General features: G+C 44.7%; 1 protein-coding gene across 2 annotated transcripts in view; it reads left to right on the forward strand.

Moving 5' to 3' along the window:
* ERCC3 (excision repair cross-complementation group 3) overlaps positions 1-16,471 on the forward strand; it is a 30,224-nt gene extending 13,753 nt beyond the window's left edge. The window contains exons 10-15 of one of the 2 annotated variants that reach the window (XM_008574349.1): positions 3,032-3,234; positions 9,490-9,586; positions 10,585-10,702; positions 12,878-12,996; positions 14,290-14,442; positions 16,018-16,471. In XM_008574349.1, the coding sequence (XP_008572571.1) occupies positions 3,032-3,234; positions 9,490-9,586; positions 10,585-10,702; positions 12,878-12,996; positions 14,290-14,442; positions 16,018-16,149 (822 nt within the window). In that variant the 3' untranslated portion in view covers positions 16,150-16,471. Of the gene's footprint in view, positions 1-3,031; positions 3,235-9,489; positions 9,587-10,584; positions 10,703-12,877; positions 12,997-13,285; positions 13,385-14,289; positions 14,443-16,017 lie in introns of those variants that run through there. The other variant, XM_008574350.1, reaches the window with a different exon arrangement.
* The last annotated feature ends 3,562 nt before the right edge of the window (positions 16,472-20,033 follow it).

Below are 20,033 nucleotides of genomic sequence, written 5' to 3' on the forward strand. Positions count from 1 at the left end.
TGCACTGCTACAGTGCGCCGCTTGGGAAGCGCGGCGGCGCTCCCGCCGAGGGTTCGGATCCCACATACAGACTGGCCGCTCACTGGCTGAGCGAGGTGCGGGGGCAACACCGAGGGTTGCGATTCTGTTGCCGGTCCCGGTCTGGTATGGGCGCGATACTGAGGGTTGCGATCCATTGCCGGTCACGAAAAAAGACAAAAAGGAAAAAAATAAAATAAAAATCTGTGTTCAAAGGTAAGTCGTCTTAGAAGGAACAACAACAAAGAATCCTTTTAAGCATTTTAAAATGTCTGTTGCTCAGTAGCTAGAGTAGAGTGGTCTCTCTCCTGAGAAAGGGGCCTCTTGGATAAAGGTGAGTGTAAGGAACTTGTGCAGATAGACTTTCTCTATTGAAAAAAGCTCCCCCCCTGTGGTTGTGTAGTCACCACCCATCCTAAGTCACAGTATTGCCGGAATCTTTGAGTCCCTCTGTGCCTTTCCAGTTGCATCTCTTCTCCACCTGTCAAGATTTGTTGTTCTCTTGCTTTTCTTTGTCATTTTACTTCCTGTGTGTATTTCCCTAAACATATGTTTGCCTGATTTTTAAAAAAAAAATTTTATGTAAATAGGATCAGGTTATATAGGTTCTTGTGTAACTTCTGTCTTTTCTCAGTGTTTTTATTCCTTGCATTGTGCATTATTCCTTTGATGGTGCACATAGCTGCAGTTCATTTCTTGGAGTTGCTGTGTAGTATTCCATTGTGCAGATATACCACAATGGGGTATACAGTAGAATACTAAACAGCAATAAAATAAAATCTTTTCTACTGTTGACAGACATTTAAGTTGCTGTTTTTTAACAGCGTTGTTGGGGTATAATTTACATACCGTAGAATTCACCTACAGTAAGCATACAATTCTGTAATGTTAGTAAATGTGAAGAGTTGTGTGCTTATCCCTACAATCCAGTTTTAGAGCACTTCTGCTACCTCAGAAAGTTCCCTTGTGCCTGCTGGCAGTACATTCCTGCTTATACTCCTAGCTCTAGGCAACCACTGATTTATTTTCTGTCTCTATAAACTTGGAGCTCAGTTTTTTTTGCTATTATGAGTATTGCTGCAAATATTTTTGTACTGTTTTCTAGAGCCCTTATGTAAGAGTTTTTCTAAAGCAGTGTTGTTCACACTGTGGACTGTGACCTCATAGTGAGGTAGGGAAATCACTTTAGTGGGTTTTGACCAGTAGAGAATAGAATCTACCAGAATGCATAATACATAGAAAGGGTACGTATTGTTTCATAAAGCTGTGTGTGTGTGTGTGTGTGTGTGTGCGCGCGCGTGCGTGCGCGCACATGTTTGGTTTGTAATGTAAAATGGTCCAGGTGTGAAAGCCACTGCCTGGCAGATATATGCAGGAGGAATGTTTCTGGGTCGGAGGGTCTGCGGATGTTTAGTTTATTAGTTGCATCCAGGTGTTTTACAAAGTGGGTGTACCAATAAGGGGCAAGTGAGGTTGTGCCACATCTCCAACACTTAAAAGTGAGTTTTTTTCTACTAATTTTTGCTAACTTGATAAGTATGAAATAGTATCTTTTTATGGTCTGAATTTTTTATTTACTAATGACAGATGTTTATTGATTATTTGTGTTTTATATTCTGTGAAATGCAGGATTATAAAGATTTTACTGGGGCCAGCCTGTGGCTCACTCAGGAGAGTGTGGTGCTGATAATACCAAGGCCACGGGTTCGGATCCCTATATAGGGATGGCCAGTTAGCTCACTTGGGAGAGCATGGTGATGACAACACCAGGTCAAGGGTTAAGATCCCCTTACTGGTCATCATTTAAAAAAAAAAAAAAGATTTTACTGTTAGAAAAGAATTGCTTTGGCTGTAAAGAACTAGAAACTCAAATTAAGTCACAAAATGTGGCCCAGAGGGAACCAGTAAAAGTAACAACAGCAGCACCTATGAATTTGAGCTCAGCATAGTGTTTGGCATATAATGATGGCCAGTAATTCCACAGTGGTGGAAGCTTGAAGAAATGGTCTGTGATGATCACACAGAAGTGGCTCTGGTCATAACCAAAAACTCAGAGCCGAGCAGGCAGGTTGATTCCAGAACTACTGCATGCTATTCTGCTCCATGTTTGCTAGAACTTGAGATGATTTTAGGATGCACAAAAGTCTTACTTTATGTAATTGAAAGTAAACTTAGAAAAACACTCAGATAGTGTTGGAGGGTTAAAATAGATGATGTTTTAGTAGTTGATATTTAGTAACATATGGTTTGTTAATGAACCATGGAATGTCAGCCTGTGTTGCAGGTCCATTGTGACAGAGGTAGAGACTGAGGAGGTGTCAGGGACAGCAGTTGTGGACTGGCCTGATCATCAGGGGGCTCATCTGAAATTTCTCAGATTAATTCTTCCATCCAGTGATGCTTCCTCATCATTTAGAAGAAATGTGCAAATAGTCTTCCATTTCCTTACACTACCATATCCCTGAATTTGAAATTATTCTTTTGACTAGCTACTTGGTTTACCAGTCATGGATTTTTGTGGGTGAGGATTGGGGCTCGGGGCACATGGTAGACTGGCAGTGAAGGGCTTCACACTGCTGGCCCGAGAGCCTGACTGAAGTGCTCCTGGTATAGGAAGTGGCAGTGGGTCGAGGGGGTGGTCAGAGTGGCAGTTCTCAGCAGTGCTAAATGTGTGGAGGTGTAACCTAAATGGAGGGATTGCTGGCACCACTGGTTGAGAATCTGATTTCCCTCACTTGCAGCTGGTGTGAAAATTCCCTGGACTTGATTGCATTTTAAAATCTTTGTTAAGTGACTAACATGTGAGAGTGTCCCGATTCAACATTATGTATTAGGTTTGGTTTAGTTTTGTTTTGTACATGTGTGTTTACAGTTGTAGTGATATGTAATTCACATACCATTGGTTTTGTTTTGATTTGTTCTAAAGCTTCTGATAAATGAAAGGACTTCAAAAGTTTCCAATTGTGTGATGTTTAAACTTGCAAAATGACTCCTGATTCTTATTGCATCACAGGTTTGGTGCCCAATGTCTCCTGAGTTTTACCGGGAGTATGTGGCAATTAAAACCAAGAAACGAATCTTGCTGTACACCATGAACCCCAACAAATTCAGAGCTTGCCAGTTTCTGATCAAGTTTCACGAAAGGAGGAATGACAAGATTATTGTCTTTGCTGACAACGTATTTGCCCTGAAAGAATATGCCATTCGGCTGAACAAGTAAGAATTGAAAATTTGGAGTTGCCTCCAGGCCAGTTTATCTTCCCCACTGAGAGTGCAGAAGGTGCCTCTCTTTTTCTTGAAGTTCTCAGGAACTTCTTGGGATCCAAAGGTCTGTTCTGTGGCCCTGGTCCCAGGAACGAGGCAAAACAGAAGAGCAGGTGGTTGGAGTCAGAGGTTAGAGCATATAGAAAAGTGGGCCTGGCCATCCTGAGCCCAGAGAGCAGGGGTCAGAGAGTCAGATTGAGCTGGATAGGGCACTTTCTAAGATCTGGGCTTCAAAGGTGGGTGGGAGCTGGCAGCTGGAGTGTCAGGCTGGGTGCACACTGTGGGTGGAGAAGAGGCCAGACTGTGGTCCAGGGGCTAAGAAGGCAGGTTGGGCAGGGCCATCATCTGGAAAGAGCTTCTTACGAAGTGCAACCCATGGCCCCACCCAGATATCTGTGCTTAAAACCTGGCTGTTGTAAATACCCTACCAAGTGAGGAAGAAGAGGCCTGTGCTTCTTTCTGGAGTGACACAGGACTTTGGGTGCTGTAGGTGTTGTAGAAGGCAGGGTCCTCTGTGGAGACAGGTCTTCATGCTTTTTGTGGAGGTGGAGAGGGAAGAATGAATACAGACCAGTTTCCTTTTAGCAAGCTATGTACTAGGTGTACTATACATGCTTTTTTAAATTTTCACCTCAGACATATGGAGTATTGTTCCCATTTTATAGATCGAAAAGCAGTCATAGAAAGACTAAATTTCTCAAGATTCTAAAATTGTACCTTTTTTTATTTTTTGTCTTTTTTGTCTTTTTTCCGTGTCCGGCAACGGATCGCAACCCTCAGTGTCGCCCCCGTACCGGACCGGGACTGGCAACGGGATCGCAACCCTCGGTGTTGCCCCCGCGCCTCGCTCAGCCAGTGAGCGGGAACCAGTCTGTATGTGGGATCCGAACCCTCGGCGGGAGCGCTGCCGCGCTTCCCAAGCGGCGCACTAGCGCAGTGTGCCACCGGGCCGGCCCGTACCTTTTTTTAAATTTAGAAAATGTTTTCTTTTTTAGTCAAAGTTAGCATTTAAGATTATTATAAAAAACAGCAATTCCCTGCACCTGTCTTCCTACATACAATTCCTGTTCCCTGAAGGCAGCCACTTTCAACTCTTTTTGTTCTTTGTCTGCCTTCATAATTCTAAGAAATAGCTTATGTAGCAATTTCTTTATTGTCAGTTGTAGAAATTGCCTATTAACTTCCTACTATGGGAGTTGAGGATTTAGCTTTCTTATGTACACCGGACTCCCACCCTCTATTTCCTTTTCCACCATCCTCCCAATATGGTAAGAGCATAAGTCTGAGATTAAATTAATATTCAGTGTTACATAATTTTGGCTACAAAAGTCAGGTGGAGCCATATATTGTACTATGATTACATTTTTGGGGTATTTGTTTTTTAGGGTTAAGTAATCTCTCAGTTCTGTTTTTCTCTTTTTTCCTGGTAGAATCCCCACTAGCACCTCATCCTCCTGCTCTGGCCTGCTTGCTCTCTAGGACTAGAGACACCACCAGCTGTCATCTTAGGGTTCGCTAGGGCATCACACTGTGAATTCCTGGGCCTCTTTCTTGTGTCGGAGTCCCTACTTTCCAGTCTCAAGTTTCTTCTTTCTTGGTCACTCATTTTGATGGAGTGCATGCTCCAGGAGATTCCTGAGAGAAGGCGTGTGAGAGGAAAAGTTTTTAAGACTTTGAATGCTTACACACGTCTTTACTTTATACTTGATCAGTAATTTGGTGGGCCTCAGAATTAACGGAGCTTCCAGTGAGTCTGGGAAGTCTAATGCCCTCTGATTCCTGTCCATATGTGATCTATTGTGGTAGTTATGTGTTTTCCTTCTTTCAGGAAGCTGTTAGGATCTTCTCTCTTTTTTCTTTTTTGGAAATTTCATAATAATATGCCTAGTGTGGTCTTTCTTTTCATTGTTGTGGGCACTCAGTAGGCCCTTTTAATCTGGAAAGTCATGTCCTTCAGTTCTGAGAATCTCTTTCCTTTTTCTCTTTGTTAGTCATCTTCTCCATCTTTTCTCTCATCTTTCTTTTTGGAATCCCTACTGGTCACATATGACATCTTCTGAACAGCTTCTTCAATTTTATCTTTTTTTTCCTTTTTTTTCTCCCTGTGTCTTCTAACTTTTCTATTGAAAGTTTTGTTCATTTCATAGAGTTCTTTCTTGATAACTGTTCTTGTTTCGTGAGTAGTGTCTTCTCTGAGACCGAAAGCTTTTGAAGCTTCCTTCTGTTCCCTACAGTGGCTCTTTTCTAAAAATTTTTATCTTTGTATTCAGAGTTCTTCTTAGTTTTGGCTGTTCTCGGCTTTATTTTCTTGTTTGAGTCAGTCACTAAAAAGCTGACAGGCCTTTCTGTGTGGCTTAGCAGGATTGCTGATGTGTATACCTCACCATAGTGATTGGGCCAGAGACCTGGCTATTTCGTCAAGAGATTGCCAAATGCCAGTACCTCTAGGTCTTTTCTCTTGGGCTGGGCAGTTTCTCCAGAGAGGAATTTTCCAGTCTCCTGGGCACCACGTGTGGGGGGCGGCGGGAAGGGGTTGTGGAATCTTAGTTTGGAGGATACGCTTCCCCTTTGTGCTTCGCTTCCAGTCTCACCTTTGCCCTCACTCTTCCTGACATCCCTGAGTGCAGACCCTCCTTGTTCAGAACCTAGAGAGTAAGCCTCCAGTTTTCTGTGAGGCGGGAGGAGGTGTGTCTGCTGCTGGGGCTGGGGTCTGACTGCTTCTCGTCCACACACTCTGCCCATCCTATCCACCAGCCTGCCCACCACCCCACCTTCCAGGGCAACTGGTCACTAGTTACTGAACTCTTCTATGTTCTGCATAGAAAATTGGCTCGCTTTTTAATGGCTTTTCCTTCTGTCAGCTTTGGCTTCAGCTTCCGCTTTCCCTAGTCTGTTAGCTCAATTACTATGTCTGTATCCATCTGCTTTTCGCTTCCAAAATGTTACCCACTTCTTTCATCTGCTATTATTTCTTCTCCTGTTCTCTTTAGTCCTTTACTGTCACATTAGTGTTGATTTGAGTGGGCAGCGAAACAGTGCATATATTCACTGTCAGATTTAACAGCCATTCTTTTCCCCACCCTCCCCCCCTTGCAGTGTTCCATCTAAATTCTTCCTGGAGCCTCTGTTAAGTGATCTTCCCCCACATATATTTGAAACATCTGAGTCTTATTCCTTGGTTGCAGCCTCCTGAGTGCCTGCATGGGCAGGGGCATTAATCTGCCTGGCACTTTGTGCGCCAGTCTGGCACAGTGAAGGGTGGCAGACTGTGGCTATCTCATGTGCACTAGAATGATAATTACAAGTTTTACCTATTACCTTTGTTTGTATCTCTGGCCTTTAAATGTAGGAAGAGTTTTTTGCTTTATCTTGTTTTCTTGCTTTTAAAGTCATCCTGTGGATCCTAAGCATTGCTTCATTCTTAGCTTGTGATGCTGTGGTGTGTGGAAGTGGGGGGTCTCAGAGCTTCTACCTCTCCCAGCCTTAATAAGAAAGGAGTGAGTGTCACTGAAGTTCTTTGCAGGAGGACTGTTAGCATTGTGTGACAGTGTGGGGTAGTGGGCAGAGCATCATCTTTGGAGTGACACAGAGTAGATTTGGATCCCAGTTCTTCTTAGTAGCTGAGTGACCTTGGGAGAATTGTTTACCTCTCTGAGCCTCCTTTTGTTATTCAGTCACATGGACCTGCCACTACCTACTGTAGAGGATTCGTGTGTCTGGCATCGCATAGGTGTTCTACAAATGTTAGGTTCTCTTCCTAGAGGATTGTTACTGTTCTGTTTCCTCTGCTGTGTGTTGGGGAAACCTTCAGAAATTGAGGGCTTGCCATTGTGTGAGTAGTTTTTCCTGATATGGGGGAGGAGAAAAAGAACCACCTAAAAACCTGGTTTTGGGGGGAGAGGCTGTTCTGATAAGTTGGACTTCCTGACCTTTTTCGTGGCATGACACATGTAGCAAATCAAATTGTGTGGTGCCCTGGATGCTCTCTGCCAGGTGAGGCAGCTTGTGTCTGGGCTGACCAGTGGCTGTCAGCCTAGGTGTACAGCTGTCCCAGACACCCTGCCCAGCTTCCCCACAGGTGAAGGGGTTCTCTCTGAGGCACACCTGTGGCCATTTTGTAGTACAGCGTTGGAGAACACTGTGTGGAGTGGCAAAAGTAGTGTGTGCTGAGCCTTTAATGGGCTCTGTGCTGGGCACTGGTGAGCCTGGGTGATGGAGCAGCCACACCTGCGTTCCACCCCCTTGGCTCCTGACCCTCAGTTCCCCATATGTAAATTGGGGAACATGAAACCTGCCTTTTACAGTTCTGAGGAATATTGACAGGAATGGATGGGAATATATATATTTTTGGCAGCTGGCCAGAATGGGACTGCAAACCCTTGACTTTTGTATTACAATGCCATGCTCTAAACAAATGAGCTAACTGGCCAGTCTGGATTTAAAAAAAAAAATTTTTGTTATTAGCATATTCATTATTGCAAATCATACTTATTCTTTATGCCCTTATCTAATCTCTCCCCTTCCCCCTCCGCCCTTCCTCTTCCCCTCCCCTGATCCTAATAACCATAGATTTGTTCTCTCCATCTGATAGATTAACTGTTCCTCTGTTGGTTTGTTGCCTAGATGATCTGTATAGTACTGAGACAGGTGTGATTAAGTCCTCCCCTATTATCGTAAATGAGATGCTGCTTCTATTACTCTGGAGTGTACTTCGTGGAGAGAGAGGACCTCTTTTTTTTTTTGGGGGGGCCTCTGCTGGTGCCTCTCCTTGTATCAGTACAGTTAAGCGTCTGGCATGCCATCTGTGTGGTGGCTATGACTGCTGCTATAAAGACTAGCCACTTTTGCGGCAGCCATGGCAATTGTGATGGCTATGGTGGGTTACTCATGTGGAAATGGTGTTTTTTTGGTGCTCTTTACCTAGTTGCGGCTGGGTTTGGCTTCCCCTGACTCCATGCCTCAGGACCCCGGTGGGGCCCTGGGGCGGTGGTGGCAGCTTGCATAGTTGCAGCTGGAGGATTGTTTTATTAATGCAGTACCCAGCTTAATGCTTGGCCCTGCATACCTGATAGGTTGTCCTCATTGTCCTTGTTGTCTTCATCGTTGTCATCATTATCATTGCTATTGTTATGATTCTTGGGGAGCTACAAAAACTGGCCACCAGTACATTCCAAGACAGAAAGCACAGGGGTATGGCATTCCCAGGTGCCATGGAGCTATAATCAGTGAGGTCATCAGATAGGGTTGTACCCTTTGGCAGAGAGCTAGAAATTAAAATAGTTTTTTGAATTTAGTGTTATGGGAGGTCAGCCAGAAAAAGGCCAAAGGGCTCTTTTCACCTTTCTGCTCCTTCTTGGAGAATGCCTCTGTCATTGGGAAGTAGTTACTTCTAGCTTTTTGTTTAGAAGTAGCAGTGTTTTCTTTGCCACTCCCATTGGGCTTCATGAAATCTGGGGATTCTCTTTGTATAGAATCTGTGCTTAGATTGAGAGTTGTTGAAGCAGAAAATAGGACAGTCCAAAAAGAAAAAAAAAGTAAAAGAGAGGATCCTGAAGAGAGTGGTGGGGGCCGGCCCGTGGCTCACTCGGGAGAGTGCGGTGCTGATAGCACCAAGGCCACGGGTTCGGATCCCATATAGGGATGGCCGGTTGCTCACTGGGAGAGCGTGGTGCTGACAACACCAAGTCAAGGGTTAAGATCCCCTTACCGGTCATCTTTTTTAAAAAAAAAAAACTGTGCTTAGATTGAGAGTTGTTGAAGCAGAAAATAGGACAGTCCAAAAAGAAAAAAAAAGTAAAAGAGAGGATCCTGAAGAGAGTGGTGGGGGCCGGCCCGTGGCTCACTCGGGAGAGTGCGGTGCTGATAGCACCAAGGCCACGGGTTCGGATCCCATATAGGGATGGCCGGTTGCTCACTGGGAGAGCGTGGTGCTGACAACACCAAGTCAAGGGTTAAGATCCCCTTACCGGTCATCTTTTTTTAAAAAAAAAAAAAAAAAAAGAGTGGTGGGCTGGAACTAGAATCAGTGGGGGAAGGGTAGAGGGCTGTTGGTCTGTAGCCCATCATTTTTATGTATCTTGTGGTATTCCGGCATGGCAGAGGGCTTCCTATGAGAGAGAACCTTGCTTGAGCTCCTTTTTGCCTGTGACAGGATAACTGAGGCATGTGATTCTGTGGTCTTTCTAACACAGCTTTGTTCTTCTCTAGACCCTATATCTACGGGCCTACATCTCAGGGAGAAAGGATGCAAATTCTCCAGAATTTCAAGCACAATCCCAAAATCAACACCATCTTTATATCCAAGGTTTGTGTGGCATGCAAGGTGGGGGTGAAGCCCCTACTACTCCCAGGGGGTCTGGGTGGTACACTAAATTTTGAGCTGTGAATTTATGTTTGTTGAAGGAGCTTCCCATATACGTTTTTATTTCCATGTGTCCAGGGTCTGGAGGCAGGGATGTGTTGGGTAGTGGAAGAACTAGATTTAGGATTTTCAAGTATCATGGATAATCCGTAGAGGCTCTTTGCTTGACTGAGGTTTTTCTCACCTCTTTTTGGAATATAGAAACTTTAAGTTGTATTTCCACTCTGGCCAAAGTAAGCATTTGGATGAGGTTCTCTTTATGGAGCTGGAGATTCTACGTATTGCAGCAGCCTTTGTTCTGGCTTCTGGTGGGTGATTGATGGTCGGTGGCTGATGTCAGTACAGACTCAGGCGGGCCCAACTCTGCCGTCAGAAGCTGTGGCCCAACGGTTTAGAATAGTCATTCAGAATAAGACAGACTCAGAGCCTTCCCTAAATGAGATTTACCTATAAAATGGTCATGGCTGGGCAAGTAAGCACCAAACTTTCATGTCTGTGGCTGGGAACCTTGACGGTTGGAACCCCCAAGCTAAGGGGTCTATCTGCAGTTAGAATCCTGTATAGGGAAGTGGCCCCTACCAGGTCTTGTTGTATTATTCAAAGTGAATCTGTGTTGGTAGGGCTCTCTTATCTCTTGGCTTCTGCACCCAGCACTGTGAGCATTGGTGAGATGTGGTTGTGACCATGGGTCAGCGATTCTTTAGGGTGGCTCTTAGGAGAACTCATACTAGGTCCTAGAGGCCCAGCGATGCCTTTCTAAGATCCACTGCTTCACCTCTGATGACATTAGGACCCTGGTACAGAGAGGAGAGGAGAGTGACTGTTTATCTAAATTATCTGCAGAGCTTTTGTAAATTCTAGGCCAGCTGACTTTTTTTTTTTCCTTTTTTTTCCTCATATATAAAACCCTTTCCAAACTCACAGTGGCTTCATTTCTGTAGGTAGGTGATACATCATTTGATCTGCCAGAAGCAAATGTTCTCATTCAGATCTCATCCCATGGTGGCTCCAGGCGGCAGGAAGCCCAGAGGCTGGGGCGGGTGCTCCGAGCCAAAAAAGGTAAAAGGGGTCTTTCCTCTTCTGCTTTGGGCAATCTGTTACTTTGGTTAGGAAAGGGTAGGGGTGAGCTGCTGGTATATTCAGTGATGGTGGGCTTTGTCCTGCAGTTAGGTAAACCCTGAAGGGAGGGGGTTCCCAAAGATCTCCATGGTGCTCATTACTGCTCATGCCTTTGGGGTGAATTCCTGGGTGTTTTCCATGGCAGAGGCCTGGAATTCACACAGATGTACCCTCCACTGAGCAGCCATGTTGTTAGATGGGGAGAGACAGCCAAGGAGAGGCAGTGCAGGGGAAATCGTGTAGACACAGAAGGCAGGAAGCAGAGCTGGGCCGCTGGAGAAAGTGGAGGAGCTGGAAACTGCCCCTGGATCTCAAGTCAGGGGCAAGAGGAGGGCTTGGTAGGAGCAGCTTGGGCAGCCATAGAACGGACACTTTACTCATAAGCTGCAGAGAGTGCTGCCCTGGGTGGCAGCTTGCACAGAGGTGCAGCAAGCTTAGGGAATGAGGAAGTGAGAGACAGTGTTGCAAAGGCTTCTGCTGTGGACACAGGGAGCCTCCTGCACTTGTGAACTGCAGTAAAATGGCCCAGACCTTTTGAATTTGATTAGAATTATGTTTTCTTCCTCAAAATACTATTTGACGTAGGATATTTGGCTCCTTTGCATCTCTGAGCTCTTGTAAGACTAAGAAACAATTGAATTCAGAGGCAGTATACATGTTTTACCTTCTGACATTTGAACTGTCAAGCAGAAATATTCAGATTTTCCTGAAGGATCAGGTCTTCAAGACTACAGTATTTTCTGTCCTAATTTCTGTGATAATTCTATCTGTTCCAGAGGTTTTTCTTTCTGAGCTGTTTTTTTTAAAGCAATTTTATTAAGATATAATTCAAATACCATACAGTTGACCCATTTAAAGTGTACAATCCAGTGGTTTTTAGTATATTCACAAAGTTGTGCAACCCTCACCACAATCTATGCTTGGAATATTCTCATCACCCCAAAAAGAAACCCTTGCCTATTAGCAGTCACTCGTCATCTCCCCTTGCTCCCACTCCCTAGCCCTGAGCAACCACTAATCTACTTTTTTCTCTATATGCCTGTTCTAGATATTTCATATAAATGGAATCCTGCAATTTGGGGCTTTCTGTGACTTTCTTCTTTCACTTAGCATAATATTTTCAAAAGGATTTTCCATATTGTATCAATGCTTCATTCTTTTTTCTTGCCAAATAATATTTCACCATGTGGATATACTACACTTCATTTATCCATTTATCTATTGATGGACATTTGGGTTGTTTCCACCTTTTGGCTCTTAGAAAATGCTGCTATGAATATTTGTGTACAAATTTTGCATGGATATATTTTTAATTCTCTTGGCTATATGTGTAGGAGTGGAATTGCCAGGTCATGTGGTAATAACTCTATGTTTAACATTTTGATAAACTGCCAGACTGTTTTCCAAAGCAGCTGCACCATTTTACATTCTCACCAGCAATGTCTGAGGGTTCCACTTTCTCTGCATACTTGATAACAGTTGTAACAATTGATAACAGTTATCTGTCTTTTTGATTCTAGCCATGCTAGTGAGGGTAAGGTGATAACCTCATTGTGGTTTTGTTTTTTTGTTTTGTTTTGGCGGCTGGCCAGTATGGGGATCTGAACCCTTGACCTTGGTGTTATCAGCACCACACTCTCCAATGGGAGCTAACTAGCCAGCCCCTCTCATTGTGGTTTTGATTTGTATTTCCCTGATGATTAGTGGTGTTGAGCATCTTTTCATGTGCTAATTGGCCATTTGTATTGTCTTTAGAGAAATATCTATTCAGATCCTTTGCCCATTTTATAATTGGATTGTCTGGTTATTGTTGAGTTGTAATAGTTCTTGATGTATTCTAGATACAAGTCCCTTATCAGGGATGAAGGGACATATTTTTTGTCCTGCGTTGCACATACTTTTTCATTCTGTGGATTGTCTTTTCATTTTCTTCCTTGCAAAAGGAAGCACAAAAGACTGTAATTTTGATGAAGTCCCATGCAAAGTCAGGGTCATCACCCCTGACTTCAGAGCTTTCCGCCTGTAGGGCTTGCTTTTGAGCCTGGGACTCTTGAGCCCCTGGCATTCTAATGGCTAATGTCTTTTGTCCCGCCTATCCTCACCTTCTCCTTGCAGGTATGGTTGCAGAGGAGTACAATGCCTTCTTCTACTCACTGGTGTCCCAGGATACACAGGAAATGGCCTACTCGACCAAGCGGCAGAGATTCTTGGTAGATCAAGGTTATAGCTTTAAGGTATGTATACATTTGGCCCCTGGCCAGACTAGATCCAATGCCTTTTTGGTACCGTGGCCTTCAGGAGGGGTGGGGGCTGCTGTCATCACCAGCCTGGGTCAAACCTCAAGCAGACACAAAGCATTAGGGGATTAGAGAGGCCTTTCCTCAAACTCCCTTTGTCTCTGTCTGAATTGTTGGGGGCACCATTAACTGTTGATGGGAAGTGTACTAGCCTGGCAGGACTGAGATGCCAAGGCTCTGTGGCCAGCACTGTGTGAGTCTGAGCCCCTTGGGCTTACTTTCTCAGGGGATGCCTCCTCCAGTTGGCCAGAGAGCTCTTTCTAATCCCTGGGCCTTAGTGTACCATAGTGTACCTTCCTGACACCAGAGCCATTCTTGGATTACAAATCAGGTATCTGAAAGACTTGGTATATTCTAGAGCTTTGGCTAACTTTCATTGGCTGAGGCATTTGCTTTCTTTCCTGTAAACACAAATATTACATTTATGTCAGGATTTATTGTCCCAAAGGGCTTTATTTGTTGGGAGGGTGGGTGGAGGGTTAGGAAAGCAGGGGAAGAAAATTCCCACTGTGGTCCCTTAAAAGGATGTCATCAGAACATTGTTTTCTTTTAGAAAAAAATCTTGTTAAGTGGATTCTCAACATCCTGTCATTTTTTTTTTTTTTCTGAAGATGACTGGTAAGGGAATCTTAACCCTTGACTTAGTGTCGTCAGCACCACGCTCTCCAAAGTGAGCAAACCAGCCACCCCTATATAGGGATTCGAACCCGTGGCCTTGGTGTTATCAGCACCACACTCTCCCGAGTGAGCCACGGGGCCGGCCCTAACATCCTGTCATTTTTAAGTGCTCACTCCTGCTGGAAGTCCTGGGTGACAGCCACAGCAGATTGAAGGGCCCTTCTCAAAGAGCTGCAGCGTGTGCCTTTCAGTCTATTGTCCCTTCCTTTTCCTGGTGCAAGATGGGAAAACTATCCAAAAGAGTGTTTTAAAAATCACAGAGATTCCTGTTGATCTTCTGTACATGGTCATGTAGATGCTAGGTGCTGGAAACAGATTTTTTTGGAATGCCTTAATCTTTGCTGCCTTGCAGTCATTAGTCAAGCTCACTGTTAAAGGCAGCTCCTGAAGCCGGTCTCTGGAATGCCAGGGAGGCACTCTCCATTGTTAGTCACCTGGTCAGCTGGGCCTGAGGGAGGCAAGTGACCAGAGCAAGTGGACCCAGGAGAAGGCAGGGTAGGGTCAAGGGAGAGAGAAGAGAAGGGAATGCGCCTGCTGGTTTGGGCTTTGCAGGTGATCACAAAGCTTGCTGGCATGGAGGAGGAAGAGTTGGCGTTTTCAACAAAAGAAGAGCAACAGCAGCTCTTACAGAAAGTCCTGGCGGCCACCGACTTGGATGCTGAGGAGGAGGTGGTGGCTGGAGAGTTTGGCTCCAGATCCAGCCAGGTGAGCGAGTGGATGGGCTCCAGGTGTCAGTGCTCTTGAAGGACAACATCTTTAGACACGTACTCGTCCTGTGTGTATATGGGCCTGTAGGATTTTTGTGAAAAATTTGGAAAAGACAGAATAATGCAAAGAAGGGAATAGTAGAAAAAACTACAGTTAACATCGTGGTGCGTGCCCCTTTACTTAGATACGTGTTGTTGTACATAGCTAAGCCCACTGGGGCTGTAACTGGTCTCTTGCTTTGTTCACATCACAGTCTGGCAGGAGTATTTGTTAGGATCTTGGTGTTGAATTCCAGCATGGCAAACAGGTGACCCCAGGCTGTCACCAGGGCGGCTGTGGGAGGGGCATGCCGGGCCTATGGCTGCCATTCCTGGCCTTGGGCAGGTCAGCTTACCTCAGGTTTCCCCCTTACTGTTAGAGCTGAGCCTTTTATCCCATAAGGTGGGTCTGAGGACCAATCATGTGGTATCTCCAATGCTTATGCTGAAGACTTCAGAGTTCTCTGAAAACACTCAACCTTTCATTTTCTCTGCAAATACTTGTTGAGTGCCTACTCTGTGCCAGGCACATATCATATGGTACAGTGACTGAGAGCATCATTATGGAGAATTCTTGTCCAGCCCTTCCAAGGAGAGCAGTGCAGTTTAGTAAGATGCATTTGAAATTCAATTGCTATTAGAGCCAAAAGGCAAGCAATGGCTGGTGCAAGGCAAGAAGTATGCAACTGTCACCTGGGGAAGTGCTGCCCTCCCTTTAGCCTGAGACTTCCTCCCTCCAGAGGAGGGCACTCTCCATTGAAGCCCAGGGAACCTTCCTGCTTTCCCTGCTCCTAAGGTGATATTTGGTCAGTTCCTTTTACAGCCTAGGATCTCCTAAGGTCAGTCTATTAAAGGCCTGGCTTCAGAGCTTGGCTACATACTTCACCTCCAATCTCCAATCTCTGTGGCATTGAGTATGTCAGGCTCTGGGCCAAACCCTTGACTTATGTGATTTCTGTCCACATCCTATTGGTCAGGACAGATGTGGTTATCCCCATTCTACAGGTGAGTTCATTGAGGTGCAGAATTTCCATGCTTGCCCAGTGTCACCCAGTGAGAAGTGGAGCAAAGATCCAAGCCCAGGGCTTTCTGGCTTTCCACTTGATTCAAAGCCTTGTCGTGGCATCTCAGATTCTCAGGGACTTCTGCCCTATTAAAAAATTCTGCTCAGAAATTGTCAGTTATTAAGAGAGGCAGCACAGTATTATGGTTAAGAACAGAGAGTCTGAAGCCAGATTGCGTGCGTTTAACTCCCGTTTCCTTAAGAGCTGTGTCATCTGAGACAAGTTACTTAATCTCCCTGTGCTTCAGTTTCCTCTTTTGTAAGATAAGAATTATAATGGTTGTGAGGGTTAGATATAAAATGCTTACAACAATGTCTGAGACATTGTAAAGGAACAGTAAATGTTATTTTAAAATAAAATGAATTAAATTTATGTAAATTTTATAACATTTATCATGACTATAAGTGTTATAAAAGGAGTGTCTTCCCCTTGAAGAATAACTGTGGGCTGGTTCTCCCCTTTTCCTGCAGGCATCACGGCGCATTGGCACCATGAGCTCCATGTCTGGGGCTGACGACACCGTGTACATGGAGTATCACTCTTCCCGGAGCAAGGCTTCAACTAAGCATGTGCACCCGCTTTTCAAGCGCTTTAGGAAATGACGTCCCCAATTATTTAGTTGAAGACTGGGTTTTGTCACCAACATTGGAAAGGGATTTTCAATGTAATGTTTTCTTTCCCTCCTGTACTTTCCTCTAGCTTTAGCCAACTGATCTAAACTGAGTGTTGATTGTGGTGAAGAAAATCCATCAAGGGTTTGGTTCTGCCTTCATGGGTCATCCAGGGTTTAAAAAGGAGGGGGACTATTTTTTTAGTCTTCTCAAACCTGTTGGGGAGTGGGTCATTCCTGTGTATAAAAGTTTGTAATATTTAATGTGTATTTATCTTAATGTTCTTCTGAATAAACAGAAATGGAACATTGAAGCACTCTTTATTATAGAAGCATTTTTATACCTTGTCATAGGCAAGGGTTGTGTCTAGATGACCAGTGTCTATCAGGGCCCCACCTTGTAGCAGGGAGTGAGATGCAGCCCAGGGAGCTACTGGGGAGACTCAGTCCAAGGTAGAAGAAGTATTGATGAAGAAGGGTCCTGGGGAACTTGGAAAGGGTGGCTCAGATAGAAGAGCATGAGCAATGTGCAGTGGTCCCTGTTCACAGCTTAGCTCTGCTGGATTCAGATGGAGCTTCCTGCCTTTCCAGTGGCCTTGCTGGTCCCCACAGGCTTGTCATGGTAGACACTCACATATGTAAGCCATCACCTCCGTAAGAAGCCACTGTGCATACACCTCCTGGTGAGAATGATCTCCTAGTTCTCCCCCGAAGTATGTTTTAGACCTTGCTGGGATCTTTATTCTTTTTTTTTTTTTTAAAAGATGACCGGTAAGGGGATCTCAACCCTTGGCTTGGTGTTGTCAGCACCACGCTCAGCCAGTGAGCAAACCGGCCATCCCATATATGGGATCCGAACCCGTGGCCTTGGTGTTATCAACACCGCACTCTACCGAGTGAGCCACAGGCCGGCCCAGGGATCTTTATTCTTAAAGATGGCTTTGATGTGGCTGGGTTCAGCTTCCCCCAGCTCCATGCCTTGCTGCCGCCACCACCACCCCAGGGCCCTGCTGGGATCCTGAGGTATGGAGCTGGGGGAAGCCGAGCCCAGCCACAACTAGGTAAAGAGCACACCAAAAACACCATTTCCACATAGGTAGCCCTCCACAGTCACCACAATTGCCATGGCTGCAACAAAAGTGGCTAGTTTCTATAGCAGCAGTCACAGCCACCGTGCAGATGGCACACCAGACTGTCAACTACATTGACACAAGGAGAGGCAGCAGCAGATACCAAAAAAAAAAAAAAAAAAAACCATCAAAAAAAGAAGAGGCCCTCTCCACAAAGCACACTCCAGAGTAATAGAAGCAACATCTGATTTACAATAATAGGGCAGGACTCGATCATACCTGTCAGTACTAGACACATCATCCAGGCAACAATCCAACAGAGGAACAGTTAATCTATCAGATGGAGAGAACCAATCTAAAAAGTGATTAGAAGGGGGAAGGGGAAGGGAGGTAGGGAGAAGGGAGTGAAGGGGTGGGGGAGGGGGAGGGAGGGGAGGATTGGATAAGGGACATAAGGAAAAAGTATGATTTGTAACAATGAATATGCTAATAAATTTAAAAAAAAATTTCCAGGTCAGAAAAATAAAAATGGCTTTGGGCTTTTTCCCTCTTGTTCCTGGTAGACAGGAGCCCCACAACCAGCGTGAACATCAGCAGGATGGATCTGGGTTACTGGCCGCTTGGCCACCCAACCCCATCCAGGTCTACCTCCAATCATGATTCTTGGCCCAGGTCCCTCTCCCACAACACCTGTGGCCACGTTGTTGCCCCAAAGAAAAGGTGTTGAGGAAAAGACAGGTAAGGCAGGTTTGCTGCATAAACTAAGCCTGCACAAGGCATCAGCCACAGAGAAGAAGCTTGTTATTCTGAGGAGGAGGCTCGTTCTAATTGGAAGTGGTGTTCACACCTGGAGAGCATTGAAACCCTGTAAGTAAGACATTGAATTAAATGTGGAGTCCCTGCCCCCTTTGCAGCTCAGCAGCAGCAATTTCCTTTGTCATGGGCTCCAGCACACCTAGACTGCCACTCTGTGAAGCAGCCACAGGCCCTGCCTGGGGAGAAGACAGGTTTGCTAGGAGGCTTTGAAGCAAGAGCCATCTTCCCCGCATTCCACTTTTCTGGGCTGGCCTTTTGGGAACAAACATAGTCTGGTCAGCAGTTGGTGCTGCCAGGCAGGTAGCCACTCTACCTGAGAAACGGCAGCAGGGCCTTGAGCATCCAGACCTGAGGAGGCCTTCACACGTGCCTGCCACACCCTGATGGGCTAGCATTCAGATGTTCGACTTGATTATAGCCATTATTTTCAGAGTCTCATCTCCTGCCATGCCTGTATACTTGAGATCAAACAGTACCAAACACCTCCTGTGTTTTTACATTTATGGCCCTTGTGCTCACTGTTTTCTTCTCTGCTGACAATGCTGGATTTTACCTGACCGCTGTGATTTTAGAAAATAGGGATGTTTAAAGGAATCACCCATTCTCTGTGTTCTGGAATACAGCTCACTGCAAAGAACCATCCTTCCCCGTATGATAAGACTCACAGATGCCCCTCTTGTTTACCTGAGACAAGGCCAGACACAGACCTTCCAAATTCTTATTCTTTGCCTCATAAATGATGAATTAAACTGCTTGTTCCCACTGATAAATTGGAACGAATGCATGTGAACCACACTTTGAGTAAAATTCTCTTCTTCCCACAGCCCCCCAAACTTTGGCCTACCCTTTGCCTTTGCCTACAGCCCTTCCATAACAGTTCCTCTTGAGATTAGACTGGACTCAAATTGTTGTCTGATCTGCTATTTGACCATGCCATTCCTGTCCCTTTCACTTCCTGTCATCTTCTTTCTACTTGTTTCTCCTTCCTGTAAATGAAAATCCTTTTTGCCTAACCCTTGTGACACAGGCAGATTTTATGGTCAGTGCATTCTTCCTGTTGTAATAGTACTCCGCCTCCCCCACATCCACCCCTTTGCAATAATCCTTTCAAATAAAGTCTCCTTACCAAGTCCAGATTTGTTTTTTATTTGACACCATGTAACAAATTCCTTTTTATTCTCTAACTTTCCAGATGTTTGTTGCTAATATATACAAATGTAATTGATTTTTATTTATCAAAACTGCAACAATGCTTACCTCACTCATTAGTTCTAGCAGTTTTCTGTAGATTCCTAGAATAAATACACCCAAATCAGTAAAGATATATGACTTGAACAATACCATCAACCAACTTGACTTAATTGACATTTATAGAGCATGCTACCCAATAAAAGCAGAATAAGTATTCTTTTCATTTTTTTTTTGTCTTTTGTCTTTTATAAGTATTCTTTTCAATCATACACATATCAGTTGCCAAGATAGACTCAATTCCAGACCATCTGAGAAGTCCCAATAAATATAAAAGGATTCAAGCCATACAAGCTATGTTCTGTGACCACAGCAGAATTAAGTTAAAAATCAATCAAAAAAACAAAAACAAACAAAAAAACCTCTGGGACCCCGTCAAATATTTGGAAAATGTGATCATTAATTTTATGTGTCAACTTGACTGGGCTAAGGGATGCCCAGAGTGCTCCTAAAGCATTATATCTGGGTGTGTCTGCATTTCCAGGAAACATTACACTTGAATCGGTAGGCTAAGTATAGAGTATCCACTCTCATGAATGTGGACAGACATCATCCAATCTGTTGAGGGCCTGGATAAAAAAAGATGGAAGAAAAATTTGCTTTTTCTGCTTGAGCTGAGACATGCATCATCTCCTGCCCTTGGACATCATAGCTTCTGGTTGTTGAGGCTTCAGACCCAGACTGGGACTTATACCACTGGTTCCCTTGGATCTCAGGTCTTCAGGCTTGGACTGGAACTATA

The sequence above is a fragment of the Galeopterus variegatus genome, unplaced genomic scaffold (assembly GCF_000696425.1).
Source record: "Galeopterus variegatus unplaced genomic scaffold, G_variegatus-3.0.2 Scaffold1035, whole genome shotgun sequence".
NCBI classification, from domain to species: Eukaryota; Metazoa; Chordata; class Mammalia; order Dermoptera; family Cynocephalidae; genus Galeopterus; species Galeopterus variegatus.